At 41.2% G+C, this 16,805-nt stretch overlaps 2 protein-coding genes across 2 annotated transcripts; both read right to left on the bottom strand.

Moving 5' to 3' along the window:
* Positions 1-143: 143 nt before the first annotated feature.
* On the bottom strand, positions 144-11,328 carry hnrnpul1 (heterogeneous nuclear ribonucleoprotein U-like 1). The gene is made up of 16 exons (XM_008297192.1): positions 11,260-11,328; positions 10,498-10,771; positions 9,382-9,693; positions 8,552-8,765; positions 8,312-8,385; positions 7,794-7,933; positions 7,150-7,249; positions 6,930-7,042; positions 6,436-6,702; positions 6,031-6,153; positions 5,819-5,947; positions 3,618-3,786; positions 2,584-2,847; positions 2,263-2,411; positions 1,942-2,169; positions 144-1,071 (listed from the first exon to the last, which is right to left on the bottom strand). The coding sequence occupies exons 2-16, from the start codon at positions 10,730-10,732 to the stop codon at positions 955-957; spliced, it is 2,634 nt and encodes an 877-aa protein (XP_008295414.1). The 5' UTR covers positions 10,733-10,771; positions 11,260-11,328; the 3' UTR covers positions 144-954.
* Positions 11,329-12,399: 1,071 nt separating this feature from the next.
* Positions 12,400-14,607, bottom strand: opa3 (outer mitochondrial membrane lipid metabolism regulator OPA3). Its single transcript, XM_008297191.1, has 2 exons — positions 14,441-14,607; positions 12,400-13,396 (listed from the first exon to the last, which is right to left on the bottom strand). Exons 1-2 carry the CDS (start codon positions 14,580-14,582, stop codon positions 13,068-13,070), a joined length of 471 nt encoding a protein of 156 aa, XP_008295413.1. The 5' UTR covers positions 14,583-14,607; the 3' UTR covers positions 12,400-13,067.
* Between the last annotated feature and the right edge of the window lie 2,198 nt (positions 14,608-16,805).

Here is a 16,805-nt window from a genome sequence, read left to right as displayed (position 1 = left end):
TTGAGCTAAATGCTTTTTTTTTTCCTTGTCTCGTTTGTCCATGATTTCAGTTTTGTTGAAGAACAAGAAAAATACACCAACAACGATACGTCACTGTGTTGTGTTTGGATCACTCACTGCTACAACAAATTATCACGAAAACATTTACAGGCGTATACAACTGCGTTTATTGTATAAAGACAAGAAGACAGCTTGCGTAACTGGTCAAAATCAGATTTTCATTTTCAGGTAGAAAAAAATGGGTTTGACAGAAGGCTTTAACTACTGGACTCAATGAACAGCAATCACAAAGGGATGGGAGAAAAAAAAACAAACGGCACATACAACTACTCAACAAGAGTGGCAAAATATTATTCTCAATCAAAGACTGGATCAAATACTACAGTATCAACACCTATAAAAAAATGTTCCATAATGTTTGGATTCATTTGCAGTAACTAAAATGTGCTCACTCGGGGAACTGAAAAGTAAAACGGCAAGACAGAGGAAAAGGGGGCATGAAGGTAAAAAGCATGCATTTTTGTTCTTAAGCTTCTCAAAGCAAGCAAAAATTATTCAGGCTTTGCTGTACTTTTCCTGTCATTTTTTTTTTTTCTTCACACTACGCGTCCTAGAAATATACAATTACCTCTTCAATCTGTAGGAAATGTGGAGTGCAGACATCCACATTCGATGCATAATCGATAACATTCATTAAATGTCTTGATACCTATCATCTACCACCTCACGGTCACTGCTTAGAGTAAGACTTAATTCAGTAAAAATAATGAAAAGACATCAATTTGTATACAATTTATGTGTACATTGGTGAGGAATGAAGGCTACTGTGTTAAACCAGACAGAGAATGTTATGTGATGTTGGTGACTTAATGTGGGACTGTACAAAATTAATTTGCTGCAGAGGTCAGAGGTGTTCAGGACAAAGGTGGATGCAGGTAGAGATGCAGGGCGAAGCTACTGGGAACCAGAAGACGAGCCTTGGCTGCCCTGTCCAGGGTAGCTGCCGTACTGGCTGTAATACTGGTTCCACTGGTTCTGGTTCTGGTAGTACTGCTGCCACTGCTGAGCGTACTGGAGGGGAAAAACAGAAACAGAAACGAGTGCAGCAGTTCGAGAATGCTTACGTTTGGCTTGGCTTTTCTATTTTTGCATTCCATGTCTATGTTGTGAGTTTTAGGACTGAACACTTAATGAATGCAGGCTGCTGCTGCTGCATCAGGAGGCTTCCTCTACAATCAGTGAAACAGGCTGCACCGGCTGTGTGAGCAGCATGTCAGCAGCGTGTTTCCACTCTGAAAATGTGAATGTAGACCGGCCTGTTATTTATAGTGTCAGGCCTGGTGTGTGCAGTCCTTCGGGTCATAAAGTGTCCATATATTTTTTTACAATTAAATTAACGGTATTGAGGAAATTAGTTCTTTGTATCAAACATGGCTCCCACTTTGGAGCCTTAATCACCCTGTCAACATGTATTTGCAAGTACAAACTGATGGTTGGTCAGTAACGTGATCCGTAACGGAGTCTGCTGAAGCCTATAGATGTTAATTTGCCCATCCTACACAAAGTCTTTACAATACTTCAGTGCTTTGCTCTGACAACAATCGCAAATCCTAAAGGCAGCCATGAGATTAAACATACAGGATGCAAACTGGAGAGCTGCGTGGGTTTTTAAAAACATACTTGGATTTACTTTATCCTGCAGTAAAGACTTATGTTACCCATGTAAGACTGGGTCACCATAGCAATCTATTACTTCTACAATGAATTCAAGCCTGGCCAATTCCCCACTCTCACTGCCCTGTAGAACGTCCAGCATCTGCAAGTATGAAGTAAATTTTGGACTAAAGTCAAGGGAAGCCACCCGGGGATTCTCACTGATTTCCTGCTAAAGTGTGTGTCAACGGCAGGAGAGATGCAGATATTTCATTGCAGTTCACCCACCTGCTGATATTGCTGGTTGTAGCTCTGTTGTTGTTGTTGCTGCTGCTGCTGCTGCTGCTGCTGTTGCGGCTGTTGCTGTGGCTGTTGCTGGTGGTGGTTGTACGTCTGTCCAGTGGCAGGCGTCTGGCTGTAGCTCTGGCTGTATCCTGGGTACTGACTGTAGTTGCTGTAGTAGTTCTGGTTGTAGTTGCCCTGGTTGTACCCTTGACTGTAGCTCTGGTTGTAGCCCTGGTGGCAACGGATAGCATTAATTTACTATCATGTTTTTAACCAGATTTTTTTTTTCCAAATATTTTTTTCCATGAGGGTCATGTTAAGTACCTGGTTGTATCCTCCCTTGTTGTAAGGGGCTGGACGATTGTAGCTTCCCCCTGATTGCTGGCTGCGGTTGTATCCACCGCGTGTATCAGAGCCTCCGTCACGGTAGCTGTTGCCCCACCGGTTCTGGTTATAGCTGCCACGATTGTAACCTGCAAAATGAACCAAAATTATGTTACAACAGTACCAAACACTGAGGTGCTAGCTGAGGTTTAAGCATATGTATAAGAGCCAAGCATGTGATTTGTTATTGAACAAACATCTGAATTTTTGAAAGACTCTTATGACCTGAATGTACCAAATATACTCGTCCGAGTGTCTCACCTCCTCTGTATCCACTGCCTCCATCTCCACTGCGGTTCTGGTAGCCACCGCGGGATCCATCGCGGTTGTCGTACCGCTGGAAGCTACCGCCGCCGCGGCCGCGGAACCCACCCTGCCTGTTGTCGAAGCGTTTCTCAGGAGGTGGGCCAGCCTTGCGGCCTTCCTCATTGTACTGCTTCAACAGCTTTTCAGCCTCGTCGCGCTGCAGCTCAGCAAACGTCACCCCCTCCAGGAAGTCGCAAGCCTCGGGGAGAGTAAAGTTGGCTTGGAGAGTGACAGAGGTGACCACAGGAGGAGGAGGAGAGAGAGACAGCCCATCCAGCAAGAGTCGGATGGAGAGGCAGAGAAAGAGAGAAAGAAGAGGGGTGGGGGGTTGTAGTGAAGACCAGAGTAGCCACACCACCGGAAGACAAAATGAACAATAATTACTATTATACAGGGGCGGCGTTAATCAGAGAAACTAAGAGCAGATAATGAAAGCAGATGGCAGGGTAAAGGGAACAAACATTACCTCCAGGGGAACTTGGAGGAAACATTTGTTTAAGCAGACACAGGAGAGGGAGGAGACTTCAGTAGAGGTGGGGAGGGGGGACAAAAAGGACAACTAAAAGGTTGGTGAGAAGAGGAAACAGCACTGCAAACCAAGGACAGCTGATGTAATGGCGTTACGAATTAACTTCCAACAACTTGGGCACGTGACTGCGTGTAAAGTTTGCCATTTGGAAACATCCTTTTCATGGAAGCCAGTTGTGCAAAGGTTAGCTCTACGATTACACGACCCGAAAAAGGCCAAAGTCTCAGTTTGCAGTGCGTCAGAAGTAAGCTGAATGGCAAAGTGGCAGATAGAGGGCAAAAATAAGAATCAAATTCATGTGGACTGTTTAAAAAAATGTCCAGGTCTGATATCTGGCCAAAGGCTATGATGGGGGAAGGGGGGGAGGGGGCATCTTCCAAGTTTGATTTTAGAGACAACACATAGAAAAAGTAAAAAGTAGATCTGGTGTTTTATTTGTTGTTTTCCACAGCATTCCTACCTTTCATTTCTAAAACAGCATGATCGGGCACATCCTTCCCCTGCTCATTGGTTTGCTTTAATGTTCGTTCTTTTAAATCCTCGTCCGTGGGACAAATTACAATAGCCTTGCGTTGAAAACCTTCAAAAGGACGCATTTTTCGTCTCCTTGCTGATCCATATACATTTGTCTAGCAATGGTGACAAGAAAGAAGTAGAAGCTTGTTTGTTATTGTTTACTTGTAATGGCTTTCCACTGGAAGGAAGCTGGAACCCTGCAATAATGAAGTGAGAGAGGTTTGGCTTGGATGTCAGTCTACGTTTTTACTCAGGTACTAGTGGCCTCTCGTCACTCCACAGACTCACCTCACAGCCTGCGCATTCAGGTACCCAGTGACTGCTGGTGGATGTTAGTTACGAACAGAGGGACCCCCACGACTATTTAAACTGACTATTTGCTCAATTACCTCACAGCACTAAGACGGACACGTTTAGGATCAATCAGGAATTAAAAATGATTTTCGAGCAGTTATTCTTATTCCATGATGTCGACATGCAGTGAGTGTGTAATCTGGGAACATATCTTAAGACGTGTTATTTCTGGATTCTGTTGAGAGCAACGTGACGATGTAGGATGAGCTAAATCAAGACTATCTATGCCCCAAATGCAATGACATAAAGTGTGATGACACCGCACAGGTACCATGTAGCATATATCAGTGTTGATTCAACTTATTACCTCTGGTTTCTTGTATTTTTTAAATAATAATTAAGTGATGGAAACTACCACAAAGTATGAACTGCCATCAGTAAGGAGATACTGAATAATTCCTCACTTTTAAATATTCTATGTGTTGTCCAGCATTTGTCATTTCAGGACATGACTAGGAATATCAAAAATGCTGCATTCCCAACGCAATCTACGCATGCAATAATGCGCGATCACATTTTGCTGTATCACTTGTGTCATTTGCTAAACTTAGCCACATCACAAAGCACTCCTTTTTCCAGCATACTGTCAGAACTATTCACGATGCCTGACGCAAAGTAGGTCAATGTTTCAGGAAGTGTAATCAAAACGTTGCTTAATAACAAACCCTTAATTAGGCTGATTTACAGGTTAGATTCAAGCTGCCGCAGTACCGATAAGAATAAAGTCTGTATCACGTCGTGTAACGTTACTCACCACCAGCCGTTAGACTCGCTTTAACACGCAACATGCAGCTCAGAGCATCACTCCGATCAGTCTGTTCAACTCGAGTGTTTCTACACTGACAAATCGTCGCTATGTAACACGTCAACAGTATTACCCTTAGTGTTTCATCTGAAGCAAACGCCAAAGCCAGTTCCACAGCAAGGAATTAAACTTTTAAAAACGGTATCTTGTTCACTGTAGCATCTTCAATGTACGCCAAAAGCAATTCGTCGCGTATATTAACATCTACAAAGCAGCCATATAACAATTTTAACAGGAAATTCGCTTCCTAAACCGTCCAATTAGCAGTTGACTCATGAACCGCACATCCACGCGACCATTCTTGCTATTCTGATGGGTCCCCCGACACTTACCTCGACCTACCTTATCTTCATACGAACTCTATTTCCATTCCAGACAACAACAGACAGATATAACCTACCTGCACATACTCACAGCATCCACAGAAAAGCCCACCATCAGACCCACCTACCTTTTTCATATTTTGCTGAACACAAGGACCCTGAAAATCTAAAACCTGTTAGTCACTACTTACCTTCAGGGTCAATTTATTAAAAAACACACTCAAAAGTTCCATGTATCTCACTTAAAAATAGCTTTTAAAAAGCCATCAACTCTGTCTTATTAAATTAGCAACAGAAGGTGTTTTTCTTACTCACCAGTCAGAGCTTACTTGTTTCTCAACATCTTTACATAGTCATGGTTTACTTGTACATTGTTGAAATTCACAAGACAAACAATACTGTATTATGACAAGAAATAGCAAGTGCAAATATACTGAGGGATGAAAACACGACATGTTCTGTCACTTATGAGAGCCATTAATCATTTTCTTTTACAAAGCATGACAAGCAAGTGACAAGAGGGTGATCAATGCTTCTTCTACTCTATAATACAGAGACCCCCTGAAAGATAAATAAATAGTCCATTAGAGAGAGAGTGATCATCAGGGCACATTGACTGACTGTGGTGAGTATCAGAGCAGAGTGTAAGTGGAGGGGCAGTACCTGATCCAGGATGTAGTTGCGTCTCTTGCGGGCAGCGATCTCGATCAGCCTGTTCAGACACTGGGTGGCCTGCTGTATCAGAACATCCCAGCGCCCGGCGTAGTTCCTCTGGCGACGCAGACCCATCACCTGCAGAACAAATAGTCCAGCGTTAAAACCGTGTAAAAATACATCGGTGAACGTTTGTTTCATTTAAGGGGGTGAAAACTGACCTTCATCTTGTCCATGATGGCGTTCGTGCCCAGGATGTTGTACTTCTTGTCAGGGTTGGTCTCCGCGTGCTTTATGGCCCAGGTGGTCTTTCCACAGGCAGGGAGGCCGACCATCATCAAAATCTGAAATAAAAGAGCAAAAAAACCTTGGGTTAAATCTGCACCAATTTAAGTCCATTCCATAAAAGCAAAACAGCATCTCTTTCAATTAATGTAAATGTTTGAATTATGGGGAGTTTTTTAGGATGTTATCCAATTAACTTTCTGTTCATTAGTAAGATGAATGTTGAAACAAAGCTTTTAAAAGAGGTAAATAATACTTTTTATAGACCCTGTATCTAAACACAACTAATTTCAATGAGTAAAAACATCCCATGCTGTTCAATAATCTCAGTCCTGCCTTACCTCGCATTCAGATTTGCTGGCAGGCCCCTTTGTGCCTCTGATCTTGTCCTCCATGCCGAGATTGTGGATGTAGGTGTATCCCTCCGGTGGGGGGAAGTACGGCTCCCGCTTCTGTCCAAAGTTGAACTCAACGGCGCAATTCTTCACCAGGACATGAGGGAACAGGGCACGGCCTGCCAACGCCTCCTTGGTGGTCCGGAAAGCCACACCCAAAAACACTCCGTTCTTGGAATAGCCCATCTCCACCTCGTCGCCACTGTCAAAGTCCTAAAATGATAGTAATGAGGCAGAAAAAAACAATGTTAGCTTTGTTTATCAGAACAGACTTGCTGACTGCACAGGGACAAACAAGAATTATGAGCCCTTATTACATTAATTAGGCAATAAAACAGCTAAACAGGGTCGTCAATCCAACTTATGTCCATTTCAGTTATCTAAATTGTATTATTTTACAGGATGCTATAAAAGCTAAAGTGGCTGTTGGGATTACTTACGATGTAACAGCCGATGACGTCATTTTCACCAAACTTCTCACCAAAGTCAGCAAACTTGCAGTCAGCTGATTTTTTCCCTGTTCCTCCGTATCCAAAGGAAAAGGCTTCCTCACCTGATACACGACAAAATGAAATGCATAGTGTCTACGAAGACCGCAGTTCTCTGTTACAGCAAATATTGATTTGTGTCAAACATCATCTTAACCGTTGCTCCTCTCACCAAGCTGAGTGCTGCAGTGGTTGAGTGACCATCCAATTCTGACCACATGGGGATCTGGCTCGCTGCTGGGCAGGTGCTTCACGGGAATTTCCTCATTGATCTAAAGATTGAGAGAGATGTAAAGATTAAAAATAAGCAGAGAAAGGACTTTTAGGAAACATTTACTGGTGCAAAAAAAAACAAGTTCAAATCATTGTAATTGAAGAAAGTGAATGAATAAAAGGAATTTCCTAAATTATGCGCAATTATAGGATGTTAACATTCAATTCATAGCCATATTGGGTGTGATATTAACTTCCTTCTTACTTATTTCTATAAGAATGACAGCCCTACTATGTATTTACACCTTCCTGACAGCTCCCTTGAAATGGTGTTTTCCCCAACATCAGTTTTAAGGCCAAAAGAGCAATGAAAATACTTATATTTAAAGAAAATGTGTGTTAAAAATAAAGCGAAGTTTCTCATCTAAATGTCAAAAATAATAAATACATAAAGCCTTTCATTTATCAGTGACTATTATATCATGTACATAAAAGAGATTCTTTTACAATACATTAGTTTGTTACCAGACCTCAAGTTGTCAGAAAAATCAATACAGCAATCTGTCTAATTTTAAAACCACCTTGTTATTCTCTGTGCATTACCTTCATCTCGTAACACACGCGGCCCTGGGTGACACCATGTGTTGCTCGTGCTCCGGCCCACAGGTAAGCAAAGCCTTCAATGGTCAGCGGATAACCACTGTAGCGATCTCGGGACACTTTGAAATGCAAATCACAATTGTCTGAAAAGAAGAAAAACATGATTTTAAATTAATTTGATGCATATAATGTGATTTCATACTTTTCATTTATATCATGTTGTGATACATTGCAACATGTACCGACACGTACGGCGGAGAAGTATCTAGATGTATGTAGATTAAGTCTAAAGCTCAAAAAAAAAAAACTGACAGTCGTAGAATATTTCTGCTGTAATATATGCATGTGATAACTGAGCTGGAATGCCAAGAATGGAACCCACTTAAACACAGATGCTTTGAAAATAAAACCTTGCTGGCTCACAGCCAGAGGGCCTCCAGCTGGGACGGCAGCTCTTAACAGCTGGGACGATATTTTTGTCTCCTAACTTGAGCAGAGATCCACTTTATCCTCCTACTTACATGTATCAATTGTAACAAGAGTGTCATCTATGTTCTCTTCCTCATCTTCAGCAGGAGGTTGTGGAGTTCGGGATCTGTACAACATCAGCAGAGGGTGAAGTTAACAGCCTTTACAGCCACTTTGATCGACAAGCTCACAACAATACATTTAACTTAATCCACTGATTAAGTTCACAGCCGGTGTGTTTATTTAGAACACAAGCTAGAAGCCCAATGTAAAATATCACAAATTATAATCACCTTTTGTCCTCACGGTGCTCATAGTAGCCGTAGCTCCTGTTCTCCTCATACGGTCTTTTGCGGCTGTAGTGTCCACCCCTCTCACCCTCTGCTTTGACTTGTTCAGCCTGACCTGCAGCGTCTTGCCCACGCTGCTGTTCTGCCTCTTGACTGTCGTCCTGTCTGGCTCCAATAGCCTCGGCTTCATCTTCCATTTTGACTTCCACTTTGACTTCTAAAACAAACAAACAAACGAACAAATATAACCACAAGCACAGGCCAAGCGTATTTTTAACATACGTATTAAATAATGATCACCCAACAACATGTAGAACATTTTTTTAAACACATCATGCAGGATCTTTAAAATTATCTTTCAAGTTCTAAATGTGACAGCAGGTTGATTTTCAGTTTTACACGTTTTTACTGTGAATGGTTGTGTTTGAATTTCAAAAAGTGACTGCAATTGTGAATATACTTTACTACCAGCTGTGGGAAATGTTGTCCTCTGCTTTTAAACCATCCAGTTTAAAAGAAATAGGTGGCCACAGAGCAGAGCAAACTGCACACCAACTTGTTCTTTGCGGTGGCACTACTAATCATAGAGACACTGTGCCACCCTTGAATCTGCAGAATATGTGTCAGCAGTAAGTAAAACTTTGCTGCGTCTGCAAAGTTTGTCTCCTCACAGCCTTAAATCTCAGTACGCTGGCATCAAATCACCAACCATTTTTTGTTATAACATTCAAAAGATCTAAGTGTCATTTGCCTTTTTTGTACACAGTACATTTCATTCTGCATGTTCAGTTGGAAAAGGATTGTCATATTGTCATAAAGTGTTGTAATATAACCTGGTCTGTTGTCAGGCTTCTCCTCCACCCTCTGCACAGGCTTGGCTTCTTCCTCGGGCATCATTTCGGACTTCTGTATATCCACATCTGCAGTGAAGTCAGGCATGCTGTGTCCGGAGTCTGAAGTTGGTTGGCTTTCGTAAGGCTCAACTTCTGCCTCCTCTTCCTCGTAGTAACCACCTGAGTCTCGGCCCTCATCTTCCTCTTGAGGGGCTTCAGCTTCAGCTTCAGCTTCTGGTTCCGCTTCCTCCTCGCCTTCACCATCATCACCATCGTCACCTTCGTCTTCATCACCATAGTCCTCGGCTTCTTCTGCACATGCAAAAGGGAGATTCAAAACTTTTAATGCGTAGTTCAGTTTGCATTAACGGCAAAATAGGAACTTAATGCACTCTTGAGAAACTTGTACTACTTTAAAACTATCTTATCTTCACTTCCCATAAGCAAGTGCACTTTGATCTCCAAGAACTACGGCTGAAGAATTATTCTATTTTAAATAATACTGCATTTTGAAGCAACGCAAATAGCAAATCAAAAAGGATGCAAGTTAGAATATACATTATGCGGTGGGGCATATTTTAAATCTATTACACTGTGAAGGCGATTCTAGGAACTTGCATTGCAAAATAAATTGCAATACTAATCAAAAAAAAATGTAACTGTACATTTTCCATAAATCTCAAAGTATTACAGTGAATAAAACACCTTTAAGGATCAAAGTTCTTATTTAAAGGTGGACCAGAACCTAGGAAAAGTATGTATGATTTGTTTTTTAGTTCCTAAAGTTTAATTCATAAACTGTCACTAATCTGCAGAAAATGTTTTCAATAGATTTAAGTGGGGCTGCAACTTAAAATTATTTTATCACTTGTCTGGTCTATAAAATGTCTAAACAGTAAAGAAATCAGACAATATTCAAATGTAAGAAGCTTATTTTTTTATGAATAAACTACTCAAACCAAAAATGCCAAATTCCAACTAATATAAGAGCTGATAACTAATCGATTAAGCCCGCAGCTCTCCTCCTAAAACAACAAACTCAATAGGTCAAAGGTCACACTACACAATGCACGTCAACGTCTGGCAGGAGCGCAACAAATCTAAACACGGCTTTACCTTGCTGCTCTTGGGCATCCTCTGCACCCTCGTTTTCCTCGTTGTCTTGGTAGTCGTCGTCGCCGTACTCATCCTCCTGCTCCCCCTGCTCCGAGACATCAGCCTGGGATTCAGCCTCCAGGGCGGCTTTGAGCCTCTCCACCAGGTCCGCCTTCAGGCCTTTCGTGTCCAGGCCGCGGCGCTGGAGCTCCTCCTTTAACTCGTTGACTTTCAGTTTTTTCACGTCAACACTCATGGTGTTTCTGTCTGTTAGTTTGTTTGTTGCCTTTGTTTGCTGGCAAAACAGGAGACACAGAAAATGCTCAGGCACCGTTCACAACGTTGCAAGTAACTTTCAAATCGATATCTGTTGCGCGGCACAGTCTCAGTCAAACAGGCTACAGTTAGTGTTTAGCTAAGCTAGCCGCGCTGGACAGATACTGCACCGCTACACCTTGCTTACAATACAGATCTGTAAGCCACATAGCTCTGGGTTTACAGTGAAGTTTATCACTACAACTGTTTGCAAGACCAATCTAAAACTAATATATTCGCTATGGTTGTTATTTGCCTCCAACTGTCGCTCCGCGGCTAACGCTAGTAGCCTGCCGTTAGCTAACGCACCGACAACCTATGCAGGGCAAGTAAGTTTAACTCAGGAAATATGCAAGCAGCGAGCGCTACTCTGTTTTTGCATGCTAGTTCTGCAGTTAATGCATTCTGTATTTAGTTCATACAATAGCAATGAAGCAAAATATGACGAAAAATAAAGTTGAGGCCTACCTCCTTAACGGGAGTTGCGCGCGTAAGTCGTGGTTGTAGATTGAGAGAGTCGCTACCGCCCCCTTCCGGCGCAAACTAGACCGAAACCTAAAATCGGGCGTTAACAAGAATTAAACACACGTAGGGGGGTCTTTCCTGCTTCAACTGTGATTTTATTTAAATGCAAGGAGATATATCCTACTTAACAACATTCATGGAGCGCTAAGTAATGTTTTTACATCGGAATATGGAGAAAATTAAAACATCGACTCAGTGTCTTTGTACGTTACTCATTTCACACTTGGAACATTCCGAAGTGGCGTCTGTGTTGAAGGCATTCTGGGTAATGTAGTTTTAATATAAACGTCCCCGCGTAACCTGCCAAATCCCCCCAAAAAACCTTAAACGGGACGTGTTCTATTTATCGGAATCCGAAACTGTACAAACAGAAAATAATCGTTGTGTTTTTAATTTTACAACAATCCAGTCAGCAAAAATAACCGAAACGAAGCTCAAAATTGTGACTTTTCCTGCAAATCACTTTATTCTACATGAAGCAAAATAAAGCATTAACACCAGATAATGGAAAAGACAAAAGTATCTGGGCTATTTGGTTCAACCCACAAGCCAAGACTGACTCAACTGTGAGCAACTGTGAAACCACAGAAAATCAGTTAAATATTAAGTTGAACTGCATGCTGTGTTTACACAAGAGAGCTTGAGAGGAACAAAAGACAAACATACTTGATCAATATAATTAATATAGCATGACTCAAAAAATGACATAAGGAGAAGCAAGCTATTGGAAGATGCATCCGGCATCTTTTTGCTGTTAATATGCAGAGTAGTGTGAAAAACAGCTAGTTTGTAGAGGTTGTAAAAATACAAAAAGTTACAGTCAAATCATCTATGTATGGCATGTGGAGGCCTGATTGAGGTCTCTCGAATTCTAGCCATGGTTGTGCATTTTTCCATAGAGGTGTAGGGCTTTATATTGCAGTGAAAAGTGAATCTAGAGTGAGCAAAATGTGACAGAAGGAAAAAGAAAAAAAGAAAGAAAGAAAGAAAGAAAGAAAGAAAAGAAACTAGTGTTTAGAGGATTCTTCACTTATTCACGTAGGTTCTACAGGTAACACCAAAGAAAAGAGATTATACAGTCAGTGGTGGCTCAGAGTATTTAATGTGACACAAACTCTATTAGCACACATTGTACCCTTTTATTTCACACCATCATTTATCCAGCCGTCATCAGTCAATGTACAAGAACCAGCAATCACAACATGAAGTGTACAAGAAACTTTAGGGGCACATATTCTCAAAATAAATCCACTCATGTGACCTAGTGTTGGTTTGTTTGTTTTGTTGTCAGTTTTTGTTATCTGAAGTTCCCAAAATTTATCAAGTTATTATATAACCAATCCTCACTCACAAAGCATGAAAATCAGCATTTTCTAAGCAATGAAGGTCCATGAGGCTGCAGCTGCTATAAAATATATTAACTTTTAGGTCACTCTTGCCTTTTACTGTAAATCTTTATGTACACTTGACGTTACAATGAACATGCAAGACCCACCATAGAAATTCACTATGAATATCATAGCAATCCCAATTTACAACTAGCTGCTCAAAACATGAGCATTTGGACAGCACCCAAATCCACCGCACAGTGATATGCTTATGCCCACCTCCTCCACTCAACTGTATGGCAGGTGGCAGCGTGTGAAACAGGGCAGTTATCCAGCAGTACATTCAACGACACTATTTAAGTGCACTCTGCTCCTTCACACACAGACCAACATGCCTTGCCATATAGCAAAGGACTGTTTTAATCATTTTTGGGTGGGAACAGAAAATGAAGCCAGCTGCCTGTTGACCTCTCTCAGCTGTGCGTTGAGAGTCTCTGTGGTTAATGCTAACTCTGCTATTTCAGTCTGTAGGCCTGTGATGGTCTCGTTCAGCTCCTCCTCTTTGCGGCGGGAGTTCGAAGCCTGCCTGCTGTACTCCAGCACCATACAGCCGCCACCGATGAGGAAGATGATAGCCTCTCCCAGCAACTCTGCACCCAGCTCTGCAGCCGAATCCTCGTTCAGCGGCTTAATGGTGGAACCCCGAAAGCCCATGATCCGCATCTTCGTTCTCATCTCAATCCAGTGATACACTGAGGAAACACAGCAAGCACATGCCAGTTAGGCTTCTGCAAACAAGTGAGCAGTTCGAAATATATGATTTCAAATCACAATTTTAAACAAATTGCAAAACTTGCAGTATCGGATACATGAGGTATGGCTGTCAAATAATAGGACAAATGTTGTAATTATTTTATTTTTTTTATTTAAGCAGATTGAAACTGTCAGGTGTTGGTAATGCTTCCCGAGTGATCAGTGTGTACTATGTGATTCACGCTGTTGTTCGACTGACATTAGCCCAGCATTATTATGTAATAGCCACACCTTGTACATCTGAGTAGTTTAAACACTTGTGTGTTTGGCTTTACAAATTCACGCCGTCCTCCTTGTGTGAAAGTGCTTTCATATTTAAACTGCATTACTTGGTGCATGCTGAACTGAAGCTTACATCTCTGAATATCTGTCAGAAAATGACAATTTGGCAAATTTTCATTTTAAATTCCATGTTACATGAACTCTGTCAACCCAGACTGAATCATTTCTTAAAAACCACCCCTATAAATTCTGCATTTTTTTCTGAGGCTTTCTTTCATACTTGAGTTTGTTTGTTTGTTTGTTTGGTTGCTTACTTAAAACCGTGTAAATGTTTTTAAAATGAATTAATGACAATGAAGAGGGTAGCCTTACAGTGTATTTGACTAGCCTTTCTTGCTATTTTGGCAGCGTTTTGAAACAAACAAGAACACGTGCAGCTACCAGTCCACATAGTTTTTCTCTATTTGAATGTAATTTACATTTTAATGTTCTGTCCAGCACGCTGTAAAAGCACTGTTGTCCTGTCGTGTCCTCACAGCAGCAAAGGTTTCATACAACCTGCTCAATGACAGACAACACCCGCCCTCTTCCAACTAGCCTGGCTGCTATTGGTCGAACGGATAAACCCACAAATCTGATTGGCTGAGCGACGCTTCCAGCCTCAATGTCATTGGTCGTTACAGCACTGCTTTCTTTTTCCGTCCTCGGGGTGACTCGGACCGGACTCTCGGCCACTGACGACCGTTAGCTCGGTTACTCACGCTGCGCCGGCGGCAGGCAGATGTAGTTTTTAAAGAACTCGCTCCTCCGGGCTCCTGCTTTTATCCGGTTCGCCACGGGCTTGCTCATCTGCCTCACTCCGAGGTAGAGGAGCTTGGCGATAGGGAAGGCACCGACAACCATCTTGGCGGAAACGCTTCACCACGGCGGGGCGGAGCACGTAGAGGTTACGTGATGACGTTAAATGATTGACAGCTCTAATCCCACCCATGTGATGTTTTGTCCAAAGTTTCCCACGTCACGAAACTTTTCTCTAGAACAAATGTGACATCAGGAACAACTCCTTGTTTCTGGATTGGAACAGATGTGAATCATATTGGCAGTCTTAGCGAATTTCTCAAATTCTTTTAGGCAATTTACCTCCATAACTATTCCTATTCTGAGTAAAGTTTTTGTGAAATTTACGGAAAGCCGCTTAAATTATGGTAAGGACATTACAACACAGATGATGGAGGGATTCAAACTAACATATAAGATGAAATACCAACAATATTCATCAAACTTTCCTATCAAACAGTACCTAGAGGAAAGTTTTTGTGTGGAGGTCTAACACTGAAAACATAAACTAGAGACTTGGCATTTACCTTATGGGTACTGTATTTCAAACAAGGCTGATTTTTATTTATTTACTTATTTATTTTAACATAGAATATACCCTGATCATTTTCACATTGCCAAGTTTACAGACATTGGTACCTGTTGTGCATTTTGTAAAAATTATACTGAAAAAAAAATAAATTCCCAGGTATTCTTTGACTGACATATCCCAAAAGTTTTTGACATAACAGAACTTTCACTTTTTTGCTTAAAAGCTGCTAACGCGCTCAAGTCTGTTAACCTTTAAGATCTTATCTGTAACTATAATAATCAAAATGGCCCTAGAATATCTGACTGATTTCAGTTTATCTGAATTTTATTTCAAAGCCCTGATTGAACATTCTCTGTGTGTACCCCTGTGTTTGTTTTGTTTTTTTAATGTAATGCTCTTCAGTCTAATTTGCATCACATTTGTCTAAGCTACAGTTGAAACCAGAAGTTTACATCCACTCTATAAAAAGACACAAACCTTTTTTTTTCTCTCTCTCACTGGCTGACATTAAATCAGACAAAATGTTTCCTGTTGTAGGTCAGTTAGCATTACCAACATTATTTCTATTTGCTAAATGCCAGAATAATGAGAGAGAGACATTTTTTAGACTTTTTTTATTACTTGCTTTAAAGTAAGAAGTTTACATACATCTCCTCAGTATCTGGTAGCATTGCCTTTAACCTGTATGACTTGGGTCAAACGTTCTGGGCTTCCTTCCACAAGCTTGTCACAATAGTTTGATGAACTGTGGCCCATTGCTCCTGACAGAATTGGTGGAACTGAGTCAGGTTTGTTGGTCTCTTTGCTCCACGCACCTTTTCAGTTCTGCCCACAAATGTTCTCCAGGATTGAGATCAGGGCTTCCAAAACATTGACTTTGTTGTCCTGAAGCCTCTTTGTGACTAATCTGGCGGTATGCTGAGGGTCATTGTCCATTTGGAAGACTCATTTGCGCCTAAGCTTTAACTTCCTGTCTGATGTCTTGGCATGTTGCTTCAATATTTCCACATAATGTTCTTTCCTCATGATGCCGTCTATTGTGTGAAGTGCACCAGTCCCTCCTGCAGCAGCTTCACAAGGTCTTTAGGTTTTGTTCTGGGGTTGATGCTCGCATTTCACACCAAAACACTTCATTTCTGGGACACAGAACCCGTCTCCTTCCTGAGCAGTATGATAGCTGGACATTTCCATGGTGTTTAAACTTGAGTAGAATTGTTTGAACAGATGAATGTGGAACCTTTAGGCATCTGGAAACTGTACCCAAGGATGAACCAGACTTGTGGTTCTCTTCCTGATATCTTGGCTGGTTTCTTTAGATGTTCCCATGTTGTCACAAAAGAAAGCAGTGTGTTTGAGGTGTGCCTTAAAATACATCCACAGGCGTGCCTCCAATTAACTCAAATGTTGTCAATTAACCTATCAAAAGCTTCCAAAGCCATGACATCATCATCTGGGCTTTCCCAAATAGCTTGGCATTGTAATCTTAGTGGATGTAAACTTCTGACTTTGAAGAAAGAATTTTCTAAAAATAATTCTCTCTCACATAATTCTGGTGTTTAGCAAATAGAAATAATTTTGGTAATCCTAACTGACCGAAAACAGGAAAAATTTAGTCTGATTTAACTTCGACAGTGAGGGGAAAAAAAGAAAAGGGTATGTGTATTTTTTTTTTTACAGTGTATGTAAAATTCTGGTTTTAACTGTATATGTGCTGCTGGTGTTTCTAAATCTGTAAATTGCTACTTTGTTCATAAAGT

The sequence above is a fragment of the Stegastes partitus genome, unplaced genomic scaffold, assembly GCF_000690725.1.
Source record: "Stegastes partitus isolate 25-593 unplaced genomic scaffold, Stegastes_partitus-1.0.2 Scaffold1196, whole genome shotgun sequence".
Classification (NCBI taxonomy): domain Eukaryota; kingdom Metazoa; phylum Chordata; class Actinopteri; family Pomacentridae; genus Stegastes; species Stegastes partitus.
The sequence above is the reverse complement of the archived record's forward strand: the minus strand, read 5'-3'. Positions and strand labels throughout refer to the sequence as shown.